Source organism: Zootoca vivipara, chromosome 1, assembly GCF_963506605.1.
Source record: "Zootoca vivipara chromosome 1, rZooViv1.1, whole genome shotgun sequence".
Taxonomy (NCBI): Eukaryota; Metazoa; Chordata; class Lepidosauria; order Squamata; family Lacertidae; genus Zootoca; species Zootoca vivipara.
In genome coordinates, this window is record NC_083276.1 from 4,474,666 (window position 1) to 4,500,660 (window position 25,995).

The 25,995-nt window shown below is 48.4% G+C and overlaps 1 protein-coding gene across 1 annotated transcript in view; it reads right to left on the reverse strand.

Moving 5' to 3' along the window:
* Positions 1–25,995, reverse strand: part of LOC118097780 (maestro heat-like repeat-containing protein family member 2B) — a 64,050-nt gene that overhangs the window by 22,600 nt on the left and 15,455 nt on the right. Inside the window, exons 13-28 of the mRNA XM_060275445.1 lie at positions 23,882–24,001; positions 21,916–22,041; positions 19,112–19,264; positions 18,678–18,704; positions 17,929–18,051; positions 17,347–17,426; positions 16,884–17,010; positions 14,047–14,142; positions 12,081–12,182; positions 11,430–11,553; positions 8,880–8,989; positions 8,423–8,575; positions 5,549–5,703; positions 5,235–5,397; positions 3,521–3,711; positions 1,704–1,841 (exon numbers count right to left, since the gene is read on the reverse strand). Coding sequence (XP_060131428.1) covers positions 1,704–1,841; positions 3,521–3,711; positions 5,235–5,397; positions 5,549–5,703; positions 8,423–8,575; positions 8,880–8,989; positions 11,430–11,553; positions 12,081–12,182; positions 14,047–14,142; positions 16,884–17,010; positions 17,347–17,426; positions 17,929–18,051; positions 18,678–18,704; positions 19,112–19,264; positions 21,916–22,041; positions 23,882–24,001 — 1,988 coding nt within the window. The remainder of the gene's footprint in view (positions 1–1,703; positions 1,842–3,520; positions 3,712–5,234; positions 5,398–5,548; positions 5,704–8,422; positions 8,576–8,879; positions 8,990–11,429; positions 11,554–12,080; positions 12,183–14,046; positions 14,143–16,883; positions 17,011–17,346; positions 17,427–17,928; positions 18,052–18,677; positions 18,705–19,111; positions 19,265–21,915; positions 22,042–23,881; positions 24,002–25,995) is intronic.

Consider the following 25,995-nt stretch of genomic DNA (forward strand, 5'->3'; position numbering starts at 1 on the left):
TGGGGAGAGGAACGGAGGAGGAGAAAGCAGCGCTTTCTTCTCCTCCGTTCCTGTCCCCCTGCCGCCGACAGCAAGGAGAGGTCCCAGGGTTCGGAGAAGCGCTGCGCAAGCGCTTCTCCGAACCCCAGGATGTTCTAGCACCCGTTATTGAACGGGCTGAAATACACTAGTAATAATAATAATATTTATACCCCGCCCAGCCACTATGGGCGACTTCCAGCAGAAAAATGAAATAAAATAATCTATTAAACATTAAAAGCCTCCCTAAACAGGGCTGCCTTCAGATGTCTTCTAAAAATCCGGCAGCTGTTTTTCTCTTTGACATCTGATGGGAGGGTTTTCTACAGTTCTTGAACTTGGGAACAATTGTGCAACATTTAGTTAAAATTAGTGTGGTTTCGAAAAGTTAAGTCCACCATCTTGATTCTAAATGGCGGGCCATTGTCCCCAAATCTGCTCCTTGATCTCAAGAACCATCCTGCATCAAGGGCGTACCCACCATGCGGCAAGTTAGGGCAGCTGCCCTACTCTAGAAGCAGGGCTGGTGGGCAGAGGCGGAGCACAGCCCGGCAGAGCGCGAGTTCGCCATTCCCGCCGCACCGCGCCGCACCCTCCCTCCAGCTCCCCGGCGCGCCCTCAGGCAAGGCCAAGCGTGGCGGGGAACCAGGGAGCGCGGCGCGGTGGGCGGGAACGCCGAACTCGCGCTCCGCTGGGCTGGGCTCCGCCTCCGCCCACCAGCCCTGCTGCTAGGGAGGGGCACAGCCCGGCGGAGCGCGAGTTCGCCGTTCCCGCCCGCCGCGCTGCGCCCTCCCTCCAGCTCCCCGTCGCGCCCTCTGGCAAGGCCAAGCGCGGCGGGGAACCAGAGAGCGCGGCGCGGCGGGCAGGAACGCTGAACTCGCGCTCCGCTGGGCTGGGCTCCGCCTCCGCCCACCAGCCCTGCTGCTAGGGAGGGGCACAGCCCGGCGGAGCGCGAGTTCGCTGTTCCCGCCCACTTTGTGGCCCCTCCCCTTCCGTGCCTTGGCCCCTCCCCTTGCCCCCCCTAGTTTTGATCCTGGGTACGCCCATGTCCTGCATAATTTGATTGCAATGTCTTAGAAGGTGACCAAACACATCGCCAACAGGCAAATGATTTCCCCAAATATATAGCAGATAGCCTGAAATGTTTCATTGATTCTGTATGTGAGGGACAGAAGCTACAGACAACCCCCTCCCATCTTAAGCACAAGCTCTTCTCCCAGCGCCAGTGGGAGCGGGGAGGGGGATGACTCCAGCGGGGAATCAGGAAGTAGAGGGCAGGGCTCAGGCAGGGTAGCAGAGCCACTGCTCCGCTTAGGAAAGGAAGGGGGAAGCAGGGGAAGCGCGGCAAGAAGACCGCTCCCGCCGGCCCCGGAATTGCGCAAGAAGCGACGGGGGCGGAGATTCAGTATTCCCAGGCTACTTTGTTGGAAAAAGACGCGGGAGTCTCCATTCGGAGGTTCTGACCCAGACTGACAACATGTACATAGCACTGACTCTTCACTGTAAATAGTTTGCACATAATAAAAGCATGAAAATGCAACGTCGTGAGGAGTCGTTACTCTAGAGTAGCCGCTACCGTGCCTGTGACACTGTAGCTCCATAGTCCACTGCTCCTGAATATAAGGGGAACGGTGGCAAACATCAAATGAAGGACTTGGTTCACTAATAAACCCCATGTCCCTCACCTGGCCAGCAGAGAAGCACCCTCCTGGTGGGTTCTAGGATCACCAAGTGAAGTCCAGATGTTCACCTCTCCAAACTCTGCCAGTGATGGATCAGAGATAAGCTTCAACACAAGAGCCTTCAGACTTGCCACAGAAAGTCTGTGGGGCAAAAGGGCACAGAAAGGACATCTGAATCAGAAGAAGATAAGATAAGATATCTTTATTGTCATTGTCCCCTTGCGGGAACAACGAAATTACTCGGTTGCTACATCCACTTCCGATAAAGCATTCCGCATAATCCAAAATTACAAAACCTAATTAAAAACAGTAAATATAATACAAAATAACAAGTAAAATAAGATGACTTCAAAGTCCAGGCTTTCCATTTAAGGCCAAAATCGCTCTAGAGAAGAAACTGTTCCTGAGACGGCTCGTTCTTGCCTGCATTGTTCTATATCTCCGCCCCAATGGAAGGAGCTGAAAGAAATGGTGACCAGGGTGCGTGGATCTCTTGATATGTCTAGTGCTTTTCTATGGCACCTGGTGGTATAGATTTGTTCTGAGGTGGAGAGTGGGAAGCCAATAATGCTCTCTGCTGTTTTAATAATTCTACACAGCCCTGCTCTGAAGTACAGCTTCCGTACCACGCACATAAACCGTACGTGAGCACGCTCTGTATGGCACAGTGATAGGTCAAAGTCGGATACTTGAAGCAGAACAGGCCAATATTTTAGAACACACTGAAAACGGTCTGCCACCTCTGGTCACCTCTGGTCCTACTGGGCATATTTCAAGGGGTTAGGATTAACGTACAAAGCCATAAATGACTTGAGATCCAACTACCCAATCCTGCCTTTCCCAATATCAACCATTTCAGGCGGAGGAGGCCCTTTTGATTGTGCCACCCTAGATGCTGCTCTGCAACAGCGTCTTCTTGGTGGTGGCTCCCCATTTGTGGAACCCTCTTCCTGGTGAGATGTGTCTGCCTCTCTCATTATTAACATTCAGGAGCAATTTAAAAAAACAACAACGCACAATTATGTTCATTTGGGAGGTTTGATGGCCGAAAGCAATGGCTCTGGGCAACCTGGAAATTAATAGCTGTGAGGGCTATGTGACCGTCTTTAAATGTTTGTTGATGTACTTAATGTTTTCATTGTTTCTTGGTGTACTAAATGCCTTTATTTTATTTTATAGCGTTTTGCTTTCTTAGCTTTTGGCTATCTTGGGCTCCCATTGGGAAGAAGGGCAGGATAGAAATTGCACAGATTAAAAATAAAAATAAAAAAGACTGTTTTGCATGGAAAGAAGTCATAAAGAGGGAACTCTGCATGTGCAGCTGTCTAAGAGGAAGCCCAAGATTTGCAGGAAACCATAGAGCTGTAGAGCTGGAATGGACCCCAAGGGTCATCTAGTCCAACCCCCTGCAATGCTGGGGTCTCAGCTAAAAAAATTCCTGACAAATAGCCACCCAATCTCTGCTTACAAACCTCCAAGGATGGAGAGTCCACAACCTCCCGATGGAGTCCATTCCTCTGTTAAACAGCTCTTGCTGTCACAAAGTTTATTCCTAATGTTTAGTCGGAATCTTCTTGCTTGTAGCTTGAATCCATTGGTTCGGGTCCTACCTTCCACAGCAAGAGAAAGCAATCTTGCTCCACCTTCCATGTGACACAGCCGTTCCGTTATTTGAAGACAGGTATCATATCAGCTCTCAGTCTCCTCTTCTCCGGGCTTAACATACCCAATTGCCTCAACTGTTTCCTCATAAGACCCAAGATCTATATGTTTCCAGAGGAGGCCCATGCAAAAAGAGGTGGACAAAGTGGGAGACTGACCTGCAAGGGTTGCCTTCAGACAAATGCTGCTCTCTCAGAAACAGCCTCCGGCGACCCTCGTAGAAGGGCATCCTCTTCTCCAGGGTTTGGCTGACCTGCTGCAGGAGAGTGCAGAAAAGCTCTGGGAACATCTCCTGGATGCCCTCCTCGGTGTGCAGCACGGACAGGACTTCGTAGATGGCGCAAGTGGCCTGAACAGAGAAACAGCAAGAGAATGAAATCACACCTCGCTGTGTGAGAGGACGTCTTCCAGTAAAATGGCTGGCCATCATAGAATTGTAGAGTCAGAAGGGATCCCAGAGGTCATTCAGTGTCAGGCGGCAGAGGAAACAACCCCCTCGGCAGGTTGCTGGGAATGGATGAGACAAGGAGAAGTCCTTACCATCTGCTTTTTATTCAATACTAGCTGGCCCGGCCACGCGTTGCTGGGATGCTATGGAGAGGGAAGCTTTCCTAGCTGCAGTACCAGTGTAGCCATTGCTAGAGGGCACTGTTTTGCAACCTCTCCTGTGCTCCCAGCATCCCCAGCTGTCTGAGTTTTGTGTTCAGGAACAGTGGGTTTTACCTGCTTTACCTGCCATAGGTGTGACATCTATCTACGCAAACTGTATATGGTCACTCGCATATTCACTTGGGATGTTGTGTCCAAATTTGAATGCAATCAGTCAAGCGGTTTCGGAGAAAAGTGGAGACACACCCACATGGCCAGTTTACATTTATATATATATAGATTTACAGAGAGAGGCTTGGAACGCAGCCTCTTGGAGTAATGATGTTGTCCACCCCCCCCCTTCTCTCACTTCATCATCTCCTCTACAGGTGGTGCTGAGGGCCCTTTGCTTCTGAGCTCTTTGCTCTCCTACTTTCAAGGCTCGCCAGGTTCTGGGAGATGGAGGGTCTGGAATGCTTTCTAAGGATACCGTGTCCGCCAGCTGTTGCCCTCCTGGTGGTTCCTCTTCCTCATCCTCCTCTCCCATTATTTCCCAGCTTTCCCCCACATCTGCCTCTGAGCTGTGACCTCTCTCAAACCCCTGTTGTAATTCTGAACTGTCTCCTTCTTCTCTGGAAGGGTCAGGCTGGGGAGGCAGTCTTCACCATTCCTCCTCCGCCCAGTCCCTGACATCTAGTCCAAATTCTTCCAATGCGGGGATCACAGCTAAAGAATCGCTGACAGAATCCAGTCTCTGCTGAAAAACCTTTGATGAAGGAGAGTCCACCTTCCAAGACTGCCTGATTTTCTGACTGCCGTATGTAAAAGCACATGAATGTGACCTTTGAAGAGTTTGTAAGTAAAGCATTTTTAACTTACCAAATGTGTGGTCTCTTTCTATGCTAAGAGAGGGACTTTGGAAACAACTTAGGAGGGAAAATTTTGTGCTGGGGTTCTCTCACCAAAGAGTACTTGCTCCAAACCTGGATCTTAGGCATCTTGGAATTCTCTTTTTCATGTATACCTATATTTTCCTCTTCAACCAAGAACAAAAAACCCCCCATCAGATTGCTGGTGCGTGTGAGGCTACCCCAGTAGCCAGGCTCTCCCTAATGCTCTTATGTTGTTTCAGTCTACATTAAGCAAGCTAAAATCTCTCCGCTCTAAGAATCCCTCCCAGTTTCTCAACTGCTCCTCACTTACCATAGAATCATAGAGTTGGAAGAGACCACAAGGGCCATCCAGTCCAACCCCCTGCCGAGCAGGAAACTTCTTCTCACTCACCTTGAGAGATCCTTCATCTGCAAATTCCATGCTCTCATTGCTGCCTGAGGAGAAAGGGGCTTCCAGACTTGACGGCTCGGCCACCCTAGCTGCTAGCTTACATAAAATCAGTAAGGCCTGGGAAGGGTCTTTGCCTAGAGACCTCCAGAGTTCACCCGTTTCACTGCAATGCAACAACACAGAAGTTGAAGAGACTTTGTGTGCCCCCCCCAAGCACCGCTCACTTAAACCCAGTGGGTCCAATTTGTGGGCTGAAACGCAGATGCAGAATCTCCCCAAATGTACAAAAGCCTCGGCTTCATGCTGACATGCACCTGTCCATCGGGAGGCGGCGGCGGAATAGGCTCTCGATCACGGTGTCCAGGTGAAAATGGGAGACAGCAGACACGGCTTCCACAAGGACCTGCCGCAGATCTTCCTGCTTGATGGTGGGCAAGCGGCTGTAGAAAATGTCCAGGATCTCTGAAACCTGACGAGGGCAATGCATTGCTATCAGCAGTCCCACTCGCTTGAGTCAATTGCATTCTAGAAATTCCAAATACCTTCTTAGAAATTTAACGCTACTCTGCTTTCTCTGAACAAAGGAGCGTAAGAACCTGCTTTGTAATAATATTAATAATAATAATAATAATAATAATAATAATAATTTATTATTTATACCCCGCCCATCTGGCCGGGTTCCCCCAGCCACTCTGGGCGGCTTCCAACAAAATATTAAAATACAGAAATCCATCAAACATTAAAAGCTTCCCTAAACAGGGCTGCCTTGAGATGCCTTCTAAGGGTCTGGTAGTTGTTGTTCTCTTTGACCTCTGGTGGGAGGGCATTCCACAGGGTGGGTGCCACTACCGAGAAGGCCCTCTGCCTGGTTCCCTGTAACTTGGATTCTATCAGCGAGGGAACCGCCAGAAGGCCCTTGGTACTGGACCTCAGTTTCCGTGCAGAACGATGGGGGAGGAGACGCTCCTTTAGGTATACTGGGCCGAGGCCGTTTAGGGCTTTAAAGGTCAGCACCAACACTTTGAATTGTGCTCGGAAACGTACTGGGAGCCAATGTAGGTCTTTCAGGACCAGTGTTATGTGGTCTCGGGGCCACTTCCAGTCACCAGTCTAGCTGCCGCATTCTGGGTTAGTAGTAGTTTCTGGGTCACCTTCAAAGGTAGCCCCACGTAGAGCGCGTTGCAGTAGTCCAAGCGAGAGATAACTAGAGCATACACCACTCTGGCGAGACAGTCTTCGGGCAGGTAGGGTCTCAGCCTGCGTACCAGATGGAGCTGATAAACAGCTGCCCTGGACACAGAATTGACCTGTACCTCCATGGACAACTGTGAGTCCAAAATGACTCCCAGGCTGCACACCTGGTCTTTCAGGGGCATAGTTACCCCATTCAGGACCAGGGAATCCTCCACACCTGCCCGCCTCCTGTCCCCCACAAACAGTACTTCTGTCTTGTCAGGATTCAATCTCAATCTGTTAGCCGCCATCCATCCTCCAACCGCCTCCAAGCACTCACACAAGACCTTCACCGCCTTCACTGGTTCTGATTTGAAAGAGAGGTAGAGCTGGGTATCATCCGCATACTGATGAACACCCAGCCCAAACCTCCTGATGAGCGGCTGCATGTAGATGTTAAAAAGCATGGGGGAGAGGACAGAACCGTGAGGCACCCCACAAGTGAGCGCCCAGGGGTCTGAACACTCATCCCCCACCACCACTTTCTGAACACGGCCCAGGAGGAAGGAGCGGAACCACTGTATGACAGTGCCCCCAGCCCCCAACCCCTCTAGACGGTCTAGAAGGATGTTATGGTCGATGGTGTCAAAAGTCGCTGAGAGATCCAGCAGAACTAGGAAACAGCTCTCACCTTTGTCCCTAGCCCACCGAAGATCATCAACCAGTGCGACCAAGGCAGTTTCAGTCCCATGATGAGGCCTGAATCCTGACTGGAAGGGATCCAAATGGTCCTGCCATACTCACAATGGCTCTCCAGGGTTTCAGAGAGAGGCATTTTCCCAGCCCTATATTTCTAAATTGTCTTCTACAGCCCAAGGGAGTGGGTTGGTCCAAGGAATGTGCACACCATGAACATATTACATATTGCAAACTTATTTGGGGGAAAGGCTGTAGCTCAGTGGAAGGGTATCTGCTTTGTTTTTGCAGAAGTAAAACCAAGTTCAGTCGTAACTTGGTTGCCGAACGCCTTGGAACTCGCACGTTTCGGCTCCCAAACGATCAAACACCGGAAGTGAGTGTTTTTGAATGATTGTTGGAAGATGAACATCCGGCGTGGCTTCCACAGTTTCCAACTGGCTGCAGGGGCCACGCTTTGGTTTCTGAATGTTTTGGAAGTCGAACGGACTTCCGGAACTGATTCCGTTTGAAAACCAAGGTACGAAACTACAAGAAAGAAGATTCCACCTAAACATTAGGAAGAACTTCCGGACAGTAAGAGCTGTTCGGCAGTGGAATTTGCTACCAAGGGGTGTGGTGGAGTCTCCTTCTTTGGAGGTCTTTAAGCAGAGGCTTGACAGGCATATGTCAAGAATGCTTTGATGGTGTTTCCTGCTCAGCAGGGGGTTGGACTGGATGGCCCTTGTGGTCTCTTCCAACTCTATGATTCTATGACTGTACTTCATTCAGGACCCAGTGGGGCTCTGCTGTGCTAAGCTGGTTAGGTCAAAACTTAATTTCGGTTTACGTTCGTTGGTTGCTTGAAAACAAGGGTGAGGAACTTCAGCCATGGGGGCCACATGCACCCCAAGCCTCTCTACCTGGCCCCCAGGGCTCTCTTTAGCCACACCCCCTTCTACAAGGCCACACCCCTCCCTGGCCCTGCTCTGTGTCCTCTGCAAGAGCTTTTACATGGCTGGCTCTTTTGGAGTGATGGGTACGTGTAGGAAGAGCGTCCTTTTTGCACGGGCAGAATGTGCGAAGGTGAGCGTTGCATCCATCACTCAGCCAACTTGCCCACCCAGCCCCACCCATAACTGGCATGTGCCCCCCACCCAAGAAGGACTATGAAACACAATCCCTGCCTCTGCTCTAAAGCTAAAGCCAAGCTTCCACACCAGCCAAAGCCTGCAACAACAACCAATTGTAGATGGATGCCTTTGGAGACCTGTCTGACACATGTCAAACAAAGCTTATAAAAGCCACACACACACACACCCGTGGTGGCAAGTGGTCACCTGGGCTCCCATAGCATCTCCGGAGTCCCAAAGGATGGTTAGCAGCCAGCGGCCAGCAGAAATGGCGCACATTTCATTTCCGGACACCAGGTCTTCCAGGATGACCTCGATGAAATCCAGGGCTTGATCTGGTGGGAAATGCATGCTGACCACCTGTGAAAATGCCAGAAGGAAAGGATTGCGAATCTATGACCACAATAGCAATTGCACTGAAATGCAACTGCGGGAAAAACAAACAAATGGAAGTGGCATCTACTCCCTCAAAGGTGGTGGATTTTCCTTTGCTGGGGATTTTAAAACCGAGCTTGGGTGGACACCTGTTGCAGATTCTTCTTCTCCGATTCCTGCATTCCTGGGGGTTGGACTAGATGACCCTTGGGGTCCCTTCCAACTCTCTAGTTCTGTGATTTAATGAAATCTGGTCCTTAGATGTTACCCAAATGACTGGGAAATTCACCTTGGCCATTCTGCACGAAGCTTCAAATAGAGCGCTGGGGACATCACCCTTCAGGTCATGACAGGCAGCCAGCATTTCTTCTTTCTCCTCTGCTGTGACTTTTGACTGAGCTGGCAAGAAGGGAGGGGAGAGAGAATAGCGATCGATCTATTTCCTGACCATTTCACTTCTGGCTGGATAGATTTTGCTGAAAGGAGGCATTGCTATGATTCTATTATCATAGGTAAAGGTAAAGGGACCCCTGACCATTAGGTCCAGTCGTGACCGACTCTGGGGTTGCGCGCTCATCTCGCATTATTGGCCGAGGGAGGCGGCGTACAGCTTCCAGGTCATGTGGCCAGCATGACAAAGCCGCTTCTGGCGAACCAGAGCAGCGCACGGAAACGCCGTTTACCTTCCCGCTGTAGCGGTTCCTATTTATCTACTTGCACTTTGACGTGCTTTCGAACTGCTAGGTTGGCAGGAGCTGGGACCAAGCAACGGGAGCTCACCCCGTCGCAGGGATTCGAACCGCCGACCTTATGATCGGCAAGCCCTAAACTCTGTGGATTATTATTATTATTATTATTATTATTATTATTATTATCATTATTATTAAATTTTCTGTTTTACAATTTAAAGTACTCATTTTTACATCCTTAATATATCAATGACTTCCCTACTTCTCTTTCCATGGTTCATTTTACATATCCTAAATCCCTGCATATTTTACAGAAACTATACCATTCAGTATTCCATTATTGCATCTATCAAAACCTATATACACTGTTGAATTTATCTTAATGCTGCCAACAGTTATTTCCCATATATTCAATAAACGCTTTCTTCTCTAAACATATGTTCTTCTTGTTCTCCTAGTTTACATGTTAAGCCTGCAAGCTGCACATATTCTATCAACTTAAGTTGCCATTCTTCTTTGGTTGGGACCTCGCTCATTTTCCATTTGGGGGCTAACAAAACACGGGGTGCAGTAGTGGAATACATAGATAACCTTTTTGACATCTGGGCATTTCAGTCTGAATTATCCCCAACAGAAAGGACTCTGGTTTTTGGCAAAAAGCACTTTTAAACATTTTTTCCCCAGTTCATTATGGATCATTTCCCAATACTCCTTAACCCTTTTGCAAGTCCACCACATATGAAAGACTGTTTGTTCCCTCCGCCTCTTTGCATCTCCAGCACTCATCTGATTCAGTCTTATCTTAGCAAGCCTACTCGGAGTTAAATACCATTCGTAAATCATTTTCAATTAGTTCTCCTTCAAAGAATAACATGTTGTTGTTGTTAACCCAGAAGCGGGTCCCCTCCTCTGCTTTCCAGCAACAGGTCTACAGAACCATTGCTGACTCCAGCTGTCCAAAAAGAACACAGCTGCCGTGGCTAGCATCCTGTTATGTACTGAGCTGAATCATAGAACAATAGGATCCAGAACCAGCAGTCTGATTGGTCCGCAGGAGCCACCCAATCCAACTCCAGGTGGAAGTGAATCCGCAACCTGATTGGCCTGCAGGAGCAGCCAATCAGGCTGCTGGCAGAAGTGAATCCGCAACCTGATTGGCCTGCAGGAGCAGCCAATCAGGCTGCTGGCAGAAGTCAATCCACAAACTGATTGGCCCACAGGTGTAGCCCTGAAGTAGCCAATCACGCAAAGCCCATTGTGTAAATAATGTATATAAGCAGATGGTTTGGGGAAAAGGGCATTCTTCTTCTCCTTGATGACTACGAACTGAATAAATAGCATGAAATTCACTCTCGACTCCGAGTATATTTCACAGCCAGTGTTTTTTTTTCTTAAAAAAAATGTTTAGGGGTACTGTCAGGGGGACTCCCTACAGGGAGCCTCCCCCCCCGTCATCCTGACCAGCACTTCGCCCAGCGACAGCACAAGCAGCGAGTCGGGAGGAGGGAATGAGGAATGGAGCAGATTGGAGAGAGGGCTCAGTGAGGTGTCAGGGCCCTGGCACCGCTCTGGTAGAGGGTCAGCGGATGAGGGACTCAGCGAGATGTCAGAGCCCAGGAGCCGCCCCAGCCAGCAAGAGGGGAAACCTCTCCTTCCGGTGCCCAAATTGAGGCGCGCACCCACATGTAGGGCAAAGGGGCGGCGTTTTGGGGTGCCCAGGCTTTTATGCTGGCCGAAAAGCAGGAGGCAGCCGTTGCCGGGTTCTGAATCGGACTAGGCGGGCATGTTTTCTGTTATCTCTGCACTGCAAATAAAATAATAAAACTCTTAAATGCACAATAAAACTCTTAAAGACAGTGCAGACTGGAGCGTCTTTACTCGAGAGGAGCCGCAACAATCCCCTGACAGGTACCCTCATTTCGAGTCAAGAAAACCACCATTTTATAGTTCAAATCGGGGAAAATAAATACAGTAAATGGAGAAAAGTGCAAAGATTCACAAAATGTTTCGGGGTATGCATCGACAGCCCTTTCCTCCATAAAACTAAATTGATCACCCGACCAGTCATCCGATCAATCAATCAATCAATCAATCAGAAAGAGGAGTGAAGGGTGGGGTGTTCACACTGCCCCCATTCAAAACATCCTCACCTTGTATGTGCAAAAGGCAACTAATGCACTGGGCAGCCCACTGACGGCATCTGATGGAGCTATCACAGGTATAGGGGGCAAGGAATGCAACCAACGAACCAAATTGCTGGAAATTTTCTCCATCCTACAGAAAAAGAAAGATTTAAAAAATCTGTTCATTTGAGCCTGCCTGATCTTTATGACCTTCAACAGAGGTGGGGTTGGGGTTGTTTTTTTTGGGGGGGAGTCCCCCCCCACACCAGTTGTGAGATGGATGGTGACCAGGGCTGGGAAGAAATCTGATTCTGATTGACTTTCAATGAGAAGCTACCTGATTTGCCCCTCTCAAACCAATACACGAACTTTCAAAAGTCACCCTTTCTCTGAATTTTGCACTGAAATTCTCTGACCAGATAATGTGTACAAGCGTGGAAGTGTGTGCAAGCATAGACATATCAGTGAAAATAACAGGGGAAATGTATTATATTGCGGGGGAGGAGTAGAAATCCTTGCAAAAATGTGCACATTCAGGGCCGTTCGCAGTTCATTTCTGCGAGCGTAAGCTGTTTTAAGTCATTTTTAATATTGCATTTTAATGGTGTTGCTTACAGATAGTGGGCAGAGGTGTGCGGACTGAGCAGCTGGCAAGCAGGGGAAGAGAAGAAAACTCACGGGGAGCTGAAAGTTCTCCTGGAATGCAGTGAGGGTCTGGGAGCTTGCCTGCAGTGCCCTCTCCCTGCTACAGTCTGATACGGTGAACCAGGGGTCTATGAGCTGTTGGAGGAGCAGGAAGGGAAATGCAACTGATGTTAGAAAATCTATTTTTGTTAAATTCCTATACTGCCCTTCATCTGACAATCACAGGGGAGTTTGCAATATAAAAACACAGTGCCAATTTTGTCCACCACATTAGCTATGGTTGTTCTCACACAGGCATACCTGCCAAGTTCCAGCCTGAGAAATAAGGGACCGGACCAGAAGTAGTGCTGCCGCCATTTTGGAACTGGGCGGAGCATGCTCAGAAGTGACTTGTGATGCTGCTGTGCCCAGTTCCAAAATGGCCGCCGCATCAGGAGTCGCACTGCAGCCATTTTGGAACTGGGCACAGCAGCATCAAAAGTCGCTTCTGAGCATGCTCCGCCCAGTTCCAAAATGGCCGCTGCACCAGAATAAACCGGGGGGAAACAAAAAAATCTGTTTTTTCCGGCTGGGAACAGCTGGAAAAACGGGGGTTTCCCGGGGAATACGGGAGACTTGGCAGCTATGCACACAGGGTCTTGCCACCGTGATTTTGTCATTGGAATTCTACTCAGTATTGATCCAGAGCAGATTCCAATGTATAGTTAGCAGAGTAAAAGCTTAAACACATTGCAAGGTTCCCCAAAAATAGACCAGAGGCAATTGTATTCCATCCAGCAGAGTTTGATACTGCTACTGAAGGCAAATGAGCATAATGGCCACAAATCCAATACATTCAGGGTTGGCGCTGTCCATAAGTAATCCAGTTGCAGCAGACGTAACTTAAATTTACAATAACTTATAATACAGTCGTACCTCGTGTTGTGTCCACTTCATGTTGCGTCTTTTTCGCGTGGCAACCTGGAAGTACGTCTGGGTTTTGCCGCTTGCACATGTGCAGAAGCGCCAAATCATGTTGCGTGCCTGCGCAGATGCAGCACTTCAAGTTGCGGGCATTTCACGTTACGGACGGGCCTCTGGAACAGATCTCACCCGTAACATGAGGTACTGCTGTACAGTGGTACCTCGGTTTATGAACACAATTGGTACCGGAAGTCTGTTCATAAACTGAAGCGTTCATAAACTGAAGCGAACATTTCCATTGAAAGTAATGGAAAGTGGATTAATCCGTTCCAGATGGGTCTGTGGAGTACTTCAACCTGAAGCGTACTTAACCCGAAGCATGGGTGTAATTGGTTCCGGAAGTCTGTTCATAAACTGAAGCGTTCATAAACTGAAGTGAACTTTCCCATTGAAAGTAATGGAAAGTAATTCCAGATGGGTCCGCAGCGTTCGTAAACCGAAAATTCGTAAACCGAGGTGTTCATAAACCGAGGTTCCACTGTAAGTCTAAAACCTTAACGCTAAACATACTAAGTACAGGACACCACACCAGAAGGAAAAGCAATAGAAAGTGAAACTGAGGCTCCTTCTGGCCTTACAGACCTTGCATGACCTTGACAGAAAGAGATAAGAGAACCAGTTTAAACCAGCTGTATACTCAGCTTCTCTGAAGGAATAACCCAAACATCACGAAGTTTCGTTCACACAGAGAAGCTTCCAGAAGCTTCCAGAACCCTCTTGAATTAAGCAGAATAGGAAAGATCTCTACACATCCGATGAAGAGTTTCTGCACTAAGAAATGAAAACGGACCGATGTATGCCTTAGTAACCTCCCAGGAAGACTACTGCAGTGTTTTCGATGTGAGTCTGGAAGCTCAAATAAAAAAGGCAATTCATTCCTGAGTGGATTTAGCAGAGCAGGGGTATCTGTGAAGGCAGGGGTGCCGGTTGTGGGGGAGGCCTTTTAAGCACCTCCACCTGCCTGAAAAGGTCTCTAAATTGGCTGCCTACTCCAAATTAAAGAACGCCAATAGAGAGAGTTTCTCCTGCTGCTCACCTGGAACATCTCGACCATCAGCTCAGGTGTTGGGTGGTCCTCTATGATGCTCGTCACGAGTTTCCCGAGGGCGTCCATGGAGCAAGAGTACAGGGACTGAAAGCACAACGCAAGCAGGGAGATCGGAGGGCCAAGCTAGATGGGATGTCTGGAGATCCATGACTGGATCGGCAGCGGTTTTTTAAAAAAATGCTCTAATAAGCAGCTGCAGAGGTCCAGTCGGGACATAGGAAGCTGCCCTGTACCGAGTCAGACACTGGGTCCATTTATCTCAGTATCGTTCAACTGATAGCAGCTCCCCAAGGTTTCAGACACGAGCCATTCTTTCCCCCGTAATATTTTTTTGTTTTCACTTATCTCTGCAAGAAGAAACAATCAATCTTCAACAATCCCTCTCCCACTCTAGCAGAAGCATCAAATGGCTATACAGTCGTACCTCGGTTTACGAACCGCTCGGGTTGCGAACAGTTCGGGTTACGAACTCCGCAAACCCGGAAGTGTTTTCGGCGCGCGCGCGTTCCGCACATGCGCAGAAGCGGGGTGATGCACAAGGCGCGAAAATCGCGAAAAACGCGCTTTGCGCATGCGCAGAAATGGCGCTCGGTTTGCGACCTTTTCGGGTTACGAACTGCGACCCGGAACGGATCGTGTTCGTAACCCGAGGTGCTACTGTACAGTGGTACCTCTGGATGTGAACGGGATCTGTTCCGGAGCCCCGTTCGCAATTCGAAGCGCCGAATCAGCGCATGCTCGCTGCACGATTCGCCGCTTCTGCGCATGCACGTGACGTCATTCGGCGCATCTGCGCATGCGCGAATCACCGAACCCAGAAGTAACCCATTCCAGTACTTCCGGGTTCAGCACATTCGTATCCTGTGGTGTACGCAACTCACAGCGAATGGAACCAGAGGTATGACTGTATAATTCCGTTTAATGTTTAAGTCATTTCAGTTTTTTAAGTGAATTATCATTCCATAAGTCCTTGGAGGCCTCTAACCAGTGTTTCGGGTTGTTGTTTTTTAAGGGAAAAATGGTGCTGGTACTCACCATGAAGTTGGTACAGTAAGTGGCACACTTTTATTTATTATTTATTATTTAAAAGAGCTATCAAAGATAAAACGATTGCATACAGTCAAAGAATCATCACCGAATACTCCGCAGTGCTTTATCAAAGTGGACATGCCAATATCATCATAAACTCAACAAACACAAAAATTAGACATAACAATCTCCATTGCTTGAACAGTTGTCCACAGCTCAAAAGATATATTGTATCCGCAGCAGTGCTGGTCTGCAAGGTTTATACAAAAGCAGAAGGGGGGCAGAAAATAGTAATATTTAAAATACAGTGGTACCTCTACTTACGAATTTAATGCGTTCCGAACACACATTTGTAAGTTGAATGCCATTGGGAGAAAAAAATTCGTAAGTCGAAGCAACCCTATCTAAAAATTCATAAGTAGAAAAAATCCTATCTAAACCGCATCCAAGATGGCGGACGGAGCTCTGTTCGTAAGTAGAAACATTCATAAGTAGAGTTATTCGTAAGTAGGGGTACTACTGTATGTGCTTCATGTGCTCCAAATTGTGCTGTGGGCCAGGAAAAGAGCACTGCCTATAACCGTGTTCTAGCAATGTCACATACTGTATGTAATATAACTATGCCATGTGGACTGAAAAGCAGTGATTTTCTTGTCTGTTCGGCTGTTGTTGACAAGGGTTGTCAGTTGCCCATCAACATCATGTCCCAGAGTTGTGAGATCTCAAGTAGGGGTACGTTTACACTACCAGTAGGGCAGTGATCCATTGTCAATGGGAAATTGCATTGAGAGCTATTATTATGTGTGTGTTTTTACAATCATTGTAGATCCAGCCTGGGCCTGCATTCCTACTTGGAGGTGCTAGAGACTGAACTTGGAAAGAGTCTGGCTGCTGGATCAGGCCAAAGAGAGCTGATTTAGTCCAACATTCTGTTCTCATAGTGGTTAGCTAGATGCCTCTTGGAAGTCTGCAAGCAGGACATGAGCAGAAGAGGACTTTCTCCTCCCGTGGCTTCCAGCAATTAATGCATTTCCCCACATTCAGTATACACAATATGCGAATTTTTGTGTGAATTCTCAGTTGAATAACAGCACCATGAAATTTGGAGAGGTGAGAATGTCTCTCTCTCTCTCTCTCTCTCTCTCTCTCTCTCTATATATATATATATATAGATAGATAGAGAGAGAGAGAGAGAGAGAGAGAGAGAGAGAGAGAGAGAGAGAGAGAGGGTGGAAGCTTTTTTTAAATGTAAGCTGAATTAAACTCCCACCCAGTGCCAGATATACGTATGAGCTAAACAAGCTAGAGCTTAGGGCCCCACTCTCTTGGGCCCCCCCAAAAGAATTAAAGGGGGGGGAAACCCCTGGGTGTACATTTCCAAAATATAAGATAAAAAATAAATAAAATAAAACCTACATACAGCAACAGTGTTTGGTGTTGTGTAGGCTCCTGCTAGCCTGCTCCCTAAAATATCCCTGGTTTGCTCCTTTCTATATATAGGTGCCTACATTCTGCATGGATTGGTTGCATGGTTGCATGTGCAAATGGCTTGAGATACCTATTAGGTCCATAAATTACCATCTAGCATATATTCAACACAAAAAGCAGCGGCAATTTGCTGTTGGCAAAGGACAGCTGGACATAGAAAGGGTCCCATTACCTTCAGTAGCTGAGGGCCTCATCAAACCAAAATCCGGCCCTGGTCCCGCCCTCCGGGCAGTGGCCAATCAGATGCATCCAGGAAACCCCCATGTGGATGAGAAAAGAGGACCTGGAAATAAACTTTTGCCACCTACCTCAGTCTTTAGAGCATCCCCCGCCGTCTCTTTCAGCTGCTCCAGGGAAGGAAGAGGAAACAAACTTTTGATGCTCTGATCGAGGAGACTGCGAATTTCCTCCACGGCCAAACATGGCTTCAGTTTGCTGGCAGGAGGAAGGTGGACTGATAAGTCACATAGGAGAGACTTGTGGATATCTGAAGAATAGTAGGCTGGTCCTCAGTTTGGTTGTGGAACATTCGCTCCCCACAAGAGGTAGCGATGGCTCCTACCAAAGTCTCTTAAACAACCCAGAGAGAATCCAAAGAGGAATAGCTCAACTGATAGAGCGTGAGACTCTTTAATTTCAGGGTCATTGGTTCGAGTCCCACATTGAGCAAAAGATTCATGCATTGCAAGGGTTGGACTAGGGGGCCCTTGTGGCCCCTTCATACTCTGATTCTGTGAAAAGAAATTATGCGGAAAAAAGAAACACACTTACCTCAAGAATGCCAGGGCAGTGATGGCTTGGGGACGAAGTGCAGTATTCAGAGAGTCCAGTGGCTCATCCTTGATAAAATCCTGTGAACACAAGACGGGCAAAGGGCAAAAGGAATTGAGGGTAGGGGGCGGAAACCCTTGAGGGGCAGAGAGATTTCCTCCACCGACATGCCATGGCCTCTATGATTTCCAAAGGATACCAAGAAGGGATCAAGCACTCTTTGCTAAGTCAGTCATAAACTTACCTGAAAGGCTAAGGGCAATCAAGCCATGAGGGAAGGAGATAGAGGTGATATTTTAGCAGCACAAAGGTGGATCTTGAACGACTGCTGCTGCATTTAGCCACAAAAACACATTTGCACTACAGGGCTGACCTCTGGGAAAATAAACACCGTTCTGCAAATTTGGAGCAGGAGCTGGCTGGGCACAGTGCCGATTGGCTGGGAGCCCATGATGTCATCAGGAAGCCTACGTCCTTATCATCCCAGGAGAGGTTCTGCACCTTTGTTAAAAAGTTTCATGCAAAGGCCTCTCTGAGTGATCGGGGCTGCCATAGCCCCAGGCAGAATTTCAGGTTCCTCACCAACAAGATGTCAAGGAGCTCCTTTTTGCAAGATAAGGTGAAGTTCTGGAAGTCCCGGGTCTCGCAGATAGCTTGGCAGATATTTGTTGTGCTCTCCACAAAGGCCAGCTTGAGATTGGAGTCCTGTGTTGCCAAAAGAAACCATGCAAAAAAAAAACCCAACTATTGTATTAGGAAACATTGCTCTGCAGAAACGGATATAGTATGCAAAAATGTTTATATATGGACGAATTTTCAATAAAATTCGGATGAATTTGCACAGAGGGGAGAGAACTCATGGGCTGCTTAATAATAATAATAATAATAATAATAATAATAATAATAATAATAATAACAACAACAATATATTTGTTATTTATACCATGCCCATCTGGCTGGGTTTCCCCAGCCACTCTGGGCGGTTCCCAACAGAATATTAAAAATGCGATAAAACATCAAACATTAAAAACTTCCCTAAACAGGGCTGCCTTCAGATGTCTTCTAAAAGACAGATAGTTGTTTCTTTCCTCGACATCTGATGGGAGGGTGTTCCACAGGGTGGGTGCCACCACCGAGAAGGCCCACTGCCTGGTTCCCTGTAACCTTGCTTCTTGCAGTGAGGGAACCGCCAGAAGGCCCTCGGTGCTGGATCTCAGTGTCCGGGCTGAATTTTGGAGGTGGAGACGCTCCTTCAGGTATACTGGCCTGAGGCCGTTTAGGGCCAGATGTGGTATTGTTCAAGACTCCAAGTCAGATCATTCTCAGCTCACCTTGTTTTCGATGCTGACGCCCAACACCTGGACAAATGAAATACAAAACCAGGGCAGTATTTATCATATAAATTTCCAAATAACAAACACAGCACAACAGTCAGCCCATTATGTTCTTCTTCTGTTATTACAATTACTATTGCTATTATTAAAATTTGTATACCGTCCTTCATCTGAGGTTCACAGGACAGTTCACAACATAAAAATACAAATCGAGAAGCCAAAATACATAATGAAAACAATATACTGTACACAAATAAACCAATAACCCCTTCTCACAAGCACACTTGTGGGTGCGCTTTCCATCCTGCCCTCCACAAAGACCTACAACGTCCTCCTGCTGAGGAAGGGGCCTTGACTAAGGCCCAATGAACCTTGCCACCCTCTGGAACCAGCTCTGCGGCAAAGACCACCCACTCCTTTAAAGCACTTGCCTGGCAGCTCTTCCGGTAATAGCAGAAGACATTCTTCATTATGTCGGCCTCCACCCTGGGCAGGAGGAGCTCCTTAGGGGCTTGGAGAGCCACCTTGCCATAGGTGAGCATCAGCGTTTGGTGAACGTGACCCCGCCTGCCTTGCTGGTAGTCCTGAGCAACAGAAAACAGTTATTGGGCATGGGTGCTCCTTCCATTTTGGCTGCCTCCACACGAGCTGTTTAACTTTAAATCTGAAATCATCACTTTTTTCAGACAATCTAGACCACACGGTTGCCAGATTCTTGCTACCCAGTGTTTTCAGCCCTGTCCTCCTTTATTTTTTTTGCCAACCTGATTTGTGGCTATTGTTTTTCCAGCCAACAAAAAACCGAAGCACCAGCTTGCTCGATGAAAACTGGCAAATGCTTTTTATGTTTTCCAGAGCTATTGTACCTTTAATTAGTAGCTTCCTCTTTCCAGATCCTATTGCTTCCTATACGGCATGGCAGAAGCAATACTGTCAAAGAGCAACTTTACCACCCTTTAATTGCTTATTCCCTCTCCCTCTCTCTCTCACACACAGAATAACTGATCTCCTCTCAAAAACCCATGGATTTATTTTAAGGATTATTTCCACAAGCTCACTCATCTGAATTTGGGAGGGGTAAAGGACCTCGTGAATCTCTGCAAAACTTGCAACGGCCTTCACTAAAAGGAGTTTGTAAACACATCACAGCAACTTTATCCTCTCCTTCAGCAAGTCGCAAATGACATCCCAAAGGAGATCTTTAAAGAGCAAGTGTGAGGAGGAAACAGCGATGGTGTCATGCTCCTGTAAGTCCGTGCAGGATGCTCCACTGGCAGCAAACCAGGTCTGGGCCAGAGGGAGGTCATGTCTCTCCTGGGGCTGGGCAGAGATAAAGCAGAAATGCTGATGGGGAGGCCATGGGCTTGAGGAGGAATTAAAAAGAGGAAAGCTGAAAAAAGCAGCAGGGGAGAGAGGAATTCTTGGGAGACATTCCACTCTCCTTGCAGAGTAAGCAGTTTAGGGGAACAGAGATAGTAAGGGACAGGGCCGTCTTAAGCCCCCTGGCGCCGTGGTGCGGCGGATCTCTCCGTCGCCCTCCCGCCCCGTTTCCCAGCGCGGTGGGCGGGTGGGCGCAGCGCGTAGCACGGCTGCCACAGGCGCTGCTGCGCGGCGGGCGGGCGGGCAGGCACAGCGCGATCTCTCCGGCGCCCTCCCGCCCCGATTCCCAGCGCGGTGGGCGGGTGGGTGCAGCTGCACGGCAGACCGGTGGACCGGCCGGCCAGCGGGCGGGCACAGCTCATGGCGCCCTCCTGGCAGGCCGGCGCCGTGGTGCCCTGCGCCACCCAGCCTGGCCGTAGGGCCGGCCCTGGTAAGGGAAGCCCGGAAAGAAATGACAGATGAGAAAGCGATTTGGAGAGTGAAACCTAGAACAATAGTAAAGGAACAAGAAGTAGAGAAATTGTAGTCAGAATCATAGAAGGGACCACCAAGGGTCGTCTAGTCCAGGCATAGGTGTTTTGGGACTACAACTCCCCCCCTGGGGGGGGGCAACTTCCATCTTTCGCTGGGGCTCAATTAGTGCCAGCGCCTTCTGTCAAGAGCTTGGGTGTAACCTTGGATGCCTCCCTTTCCATGGAGGCGTAGGTTGCAACCACAGCCAAGGTGGCATTTTCCCATCTCCACCGCATTAAGCAGTTGGTCCCTTAGCTTTCTCAGCCTGACCTGGCCACAGTGATCCATGCGATGGTGACCTCTAGGCTTGATTATTGTAACTCGCTCTACGCGGGGCTGCCCTTGAAACTGACCCAGAAACTCCAGCCGGTGCAGAATGCCGCGGCAAGGCTCCTTACGGGGTCCCAGCCGCGGGATCACATTTATCCAATGCTTTACCAGCTGCACTGGCTCCCGGTGGAGTACAGGGTCAGGTTTAAGGTGCTGGTTTTGACCTTTAAGGCCTTATGCAGCTTAGGACCCTCGTACCTACGGGACCGCCTCTCCCGGTATACCCCACAGAGGACATTAAGGTCCACAAATAATAACATACTGGAGATCCCGAGTCACAAGGTGGTTAGGCTGGCCTCGACCAGGACCAGCGCCTTCTCAGTACTGGCCCCGACCTGGTGGAACGCTCTCTCTCAGGAGACTAGGGCCCAGCAGGAGTTGGCATCTTTTCGTAGGGCCTGCAAGACGGAGCTGTTCCGCTTGGCCTTTGGACTGACTCAGTCTGACCCCTGTGTTACCCTCCCCTAAGGCTTTATCCTACAGATATTTAAATGAAGTTGCACTTGTAGATTCCTAATTTTAAAATTGAATTTTAACATGGTATTTAATCTGCATTTTAATTGATTTTTTTTTTAATGCTTGCTTTGATATTCTTGTTGTTAGCAGCCCTGAGCCCAGTCTTGACTGGGAAGGGCGGGGTATAATAATAATAATAATAATAATAATAATAATAATAATAATAATCCCTAGCTAACAGGACCAGTGGTCAGTGGTGATGGGAGTTGTAGTCCCAAAACATCTGGAGGGCCGAGTTTGCCTATGCCTGATCTAGTCAAACCCCCTGCCGTGCAGGAATCTCAGCTAAAGCATCCCTGACAGGTGGCCATCCAACCTCTGCTTAAAAACCTCCAAGGAAGGAGAGGCCACCACCTCCCGAGGGAGACCGTTCCACTGTTGAACCGCAATTGCTGTCAGAAAGTTCTTCCTGATGTTGAACCGGAAGCTCCTTTCTTGTAAGGCAGTTCTTAAACCCACGACGTTTAACACAGAAGAGGAGTCTCTCTTCTGTTACCTTGTAGCGGCTGATGATAGAGGACATCTTAATTTTCAGACCCATCCCAGCTCCAAATTCCTGCAACGTGGCTAAGGTCAGATCTAAATGTCCCACGGCCGAGAAAGAAAGGACCTGGATGATCTTCTGTAAAGTGGGGCAGAAACAGAACAGGATCAGCTGGCCAGACTTGTCGGGTCTCCGTGCTTTCTGTTTTTTATGTTTGCTTATGTTTTAAGTGATTTTTATACACTGTAATTTTTATTTTATTTTTTTGCAATTTGTATGTATACTGCTGAGGAGCTTGGGTGAGAAAGAGAATATAGAAACAGCTGAAATAAAAAAAAAATGAAATACAAACTAATCCCAGAGACAAAAACGGATGCCATGAGGCCGAGCTCAAACATTTTGGTGATGTCTTCTTTATGGTTTTTCCAGATCACTTCCAGGTTTGGCGCTGTCGGTTTGCGCCAAAAACGAAAGTTGCCCGTGTCATGAAATTCTACTCAAGATTGATCCAGAGCAGAACTCCAACGTATAGTTAGCAGAGTAAAAACTTAAACATGTTGCAGGATTCCCCAAAAATAGACCAGAGGCAACCGTATTTCATCCAGCAGAGCTTTACTGCTACTGAAGGCAAATGAGCATAATGGCCACAAATCCAATATATTCAGGATTGGCGCTGTGCATAAGAAATCCAGTTGCAGCAGACTTAACTTAAACTTACAATAACTTATAATAACCTTAACAGTATATACGGAACACCACACCAGAAAGGAGAGACAGAAAGTGAAACCGAGGCTCCTTTTGGCCTTGCTTATATAGTCAGCATGACCTTGAAAGAAAGAGATAAGAGAACCAGTTTAAGCCAAGTGTACTCAGCTTCTCTGAAGGAATAACCCAAACATCACGAAGTTTCGTTCACACAGAAGTTTCCAGAACCCTCTTGAATTACAAGCAGAATAGGAAAGATCTCTACACATCAGATCAAGACTTTCTGCACTAAGAAATAATAATAATAATAATAATAATAATAATAATAATAATAATAATCCTATATAATAAAGTCCAAGTGTCTCTGCGTCCAGTCCCTGTGTCCCTGGGTTTGCGCTACTGCACATATGCCCCACGGACAGCCATTGGGACTTGGAATGCAGAGACACTTGGACGCCACAGCGGCGGCTGCCGCGGCCGACACAGCCACAACGCCCCCCACAGCCGCTGCACCGCCCGATGACAAGGAGGAGGAGCTCGGTCTGGCTCCCGCAACCGCGGCGGCGGCCCCGGAGCCCGATGCTGCCATCTTGGTCCGCCTCTGCCTCCTCTGCCTCCTCCTCACAACCCTCCCTGGACCGTGAGAGGAGCGGCGGGGCCGTGGCCTTCCCTCCCTCTCTGCGCTCGGCCGCGGGGCACGACAAGAGAGCGAGTTTGTTTACTTGTGTTCCCAGCATGCCCCACAGCCGAGCGCAGAGAGGGAGGGAAGGCCGCGGCCCCGCCGCTCCTCTCACATATGTTCTAGCACCCGTTTATTTAACGGGCTCAATGACACTAGTAATAATATAATTTGTTATTTATACCCCACCCATCTGGCTGGGTTTCCCCAGCCACTCTGGGCAGCTTCCAGCAAAATATTAAAATACAATAGTCCTTCAGATATTAAAAGCTTCCCTAAACAGGGCTGCCTTCAGATGTCTTCTAAAAGTCTGGTAGTTGTTTTTCTCTTTGACATCTGGTGGGAGGGCGTACCACAGGGTGGGTGCCAACTGACACCCTGGACCTTCTATTGTACCATCCGCTGCATTTTTTATGGGAGGGGGCGTTGGAAGAAACTGCCACTAGTAATATTGTACTTTTGTGTGGATGTTAATCGCAGACTGTTTGAGGATCCCGTTCTGGTCTGAGAAGCAGGGTATGTAAGCAAAGAGACGAAGCAAAGAAATCACATTTGAAGGGTTCAGAAGTGGGGACGGTCCCACCAGCATCGCACCTCTCTCTCCAGCTGTTCCATATAGTTTGTGTTTTCTATCAAGTGCTTCATCCGACTCTGAACAAAGGCTGGGTCTTCGCAACAGGTCAGGGCAATTCCCAGAGATTTATAGAGGAACCTCTGAAAGGGAAAATGAGGAAAAAAGCAGAGACTTAAAAAGCAGAAACATCACCTTGCCGACAAAGGTCCGTATAGTTAAAGCTATGGTTTTCCCAGTAGTGATATATGGAAGTGAGAGCTGGATCATAAAGAAGGCTGATCGCCGAAGAATTGATGCTTTTGAATTATGGTGCTGGAGGAGACTCTTGAGAGTCCCATGGACTGCAAGAAGATCAAACCTATCCATTCTGAAGGAAATCAGCCCTGAGTGCTCACTGGAAGGACAGATCCTGAAGCTGAGGCTCCAATACTTTGGCCACCTCATGAGAAGAGAAGACTCCCTGGAAAAGACCCTGATGTTGGGAAAGATGGAGGGCACCAGGAGAAGAGGACGGCAGAGGATGAGATGGTTGGACAGTATTCTTGATGCTACCAACATGAGTCTGACCAAACTGCGGGAGGCAGTGCAAGACAGGAGTGCCTGGCGTGCTCTGGTCCATGCGGTCACGAAGAGACGGACATGACTAAACGACTAAACAACAACAACAAGGAAAGGACAGGCTAGATGTTGATGTCACCGATCATAGTAGGTGTGTCATGGGAGAAGAACAAAGGCAGCTGGCTTAGGCTGGGTCTAGCTTAGTTTTGTCTACATTGCAAGAGTGCCAACTTGGCCCTGTGACCGTGGGTACCCAGGGCCGTGGGTGCCATACAGTGTGCATGGCCCTGGCCCTGAAATTTGTGAGTGCCTGGCCCCTTCATTGGGAATTTTTGGGGTGCTCAGGCACCTAGGGCCCTGGGGAGTTGGCACCTATGCTACACTGACTGGCAGAGGCTCTCCAAGGTGTCAGAGTGGGTGCTCTCTCAGTCCTAATGCTGAGAATTGAACATGGGACCTTCTACATGCAAAGCAGATGCTCTACTAAGGGAGCTAGAGAGAGGACCATCTGAGAAGGCTCCTCTTCCCCACTAGGGATGACCACCAGGGATGGAGAAATTCAGATTCTCTCTGTTTTGCATTTTTTCAATCTTAATTTCTCCAAATATACATTTCTGTACGTAGCTTTGGCTAAAATACATATTGATGCAAATCAGTTTTTCTCCAGCGCAATGCATTTCTCTATGTTATTTTCACTGATAGATTGATAGCTAGGCACACTTGACCTTAGCACATGCATCTTTCTACATCTTACCTGGGCGGAGCACTGCGATTCAAACTTTGAAGAAGTGTGTATTTTGAAGAATGGCTGCCAATCAGGTTTTGTGAATTAGGTTGATTCCCCTTTAGATGCAAAAGGAACCCAATTTCTCCCATATCCCCAATGACTACCAATGCACCACCAGGTAAATGGGGAAATGTACCACCATAACACAGAGGACACAGATTACACAAAATTCACACGTGCTAATTTACATGCATGGGTGGAAATTGAGAAATACAACACATCTCACCCTAAAGGAGGAGGAGGAGGAGGAGGAGGGCTGGATTTGATACCCCGCTTTATCACTATCCTAAGGCAGGGACAAACGAAAGTGTTGTGACACCCGAGGCGGGGTGCATGTGCGGCGTTGCTGCATACGACACATGCGCCATACATAGTGATGCCACACATGCACTGTACAGCTCCAGCACCGTACAGACGGTGCCAGCATCCTCTACTTGTGGCTGCAGCTGCGAACGGAGGATCCTCCGTTTGCGGCTGTAGCGGCCACGGAGGGATCCCACCGCCACCATGTACAGTGCATGTTCACCTTTGCTATGTACGGTGCATGTGTGCGATGCCACACATGCGCTGTACATAGCGGTTTGCCGTTGGCGCCGGGATCCTCTGCTCGCGGCTGCAGCTACGAATGGAGGATCCTCCACATGTGTTTGCGGCGGCGCAATGGCTGCTTGTGCCACCGCGAGCCCCATGGGGTGCCTTCTTGTCACCCCCCCAGACATGATGCCCGGGGCGCACCGCCCCCCCACCCCCATTGCGACGCCACTGCCCTAAGGAGTCTCAAAGCAGCTA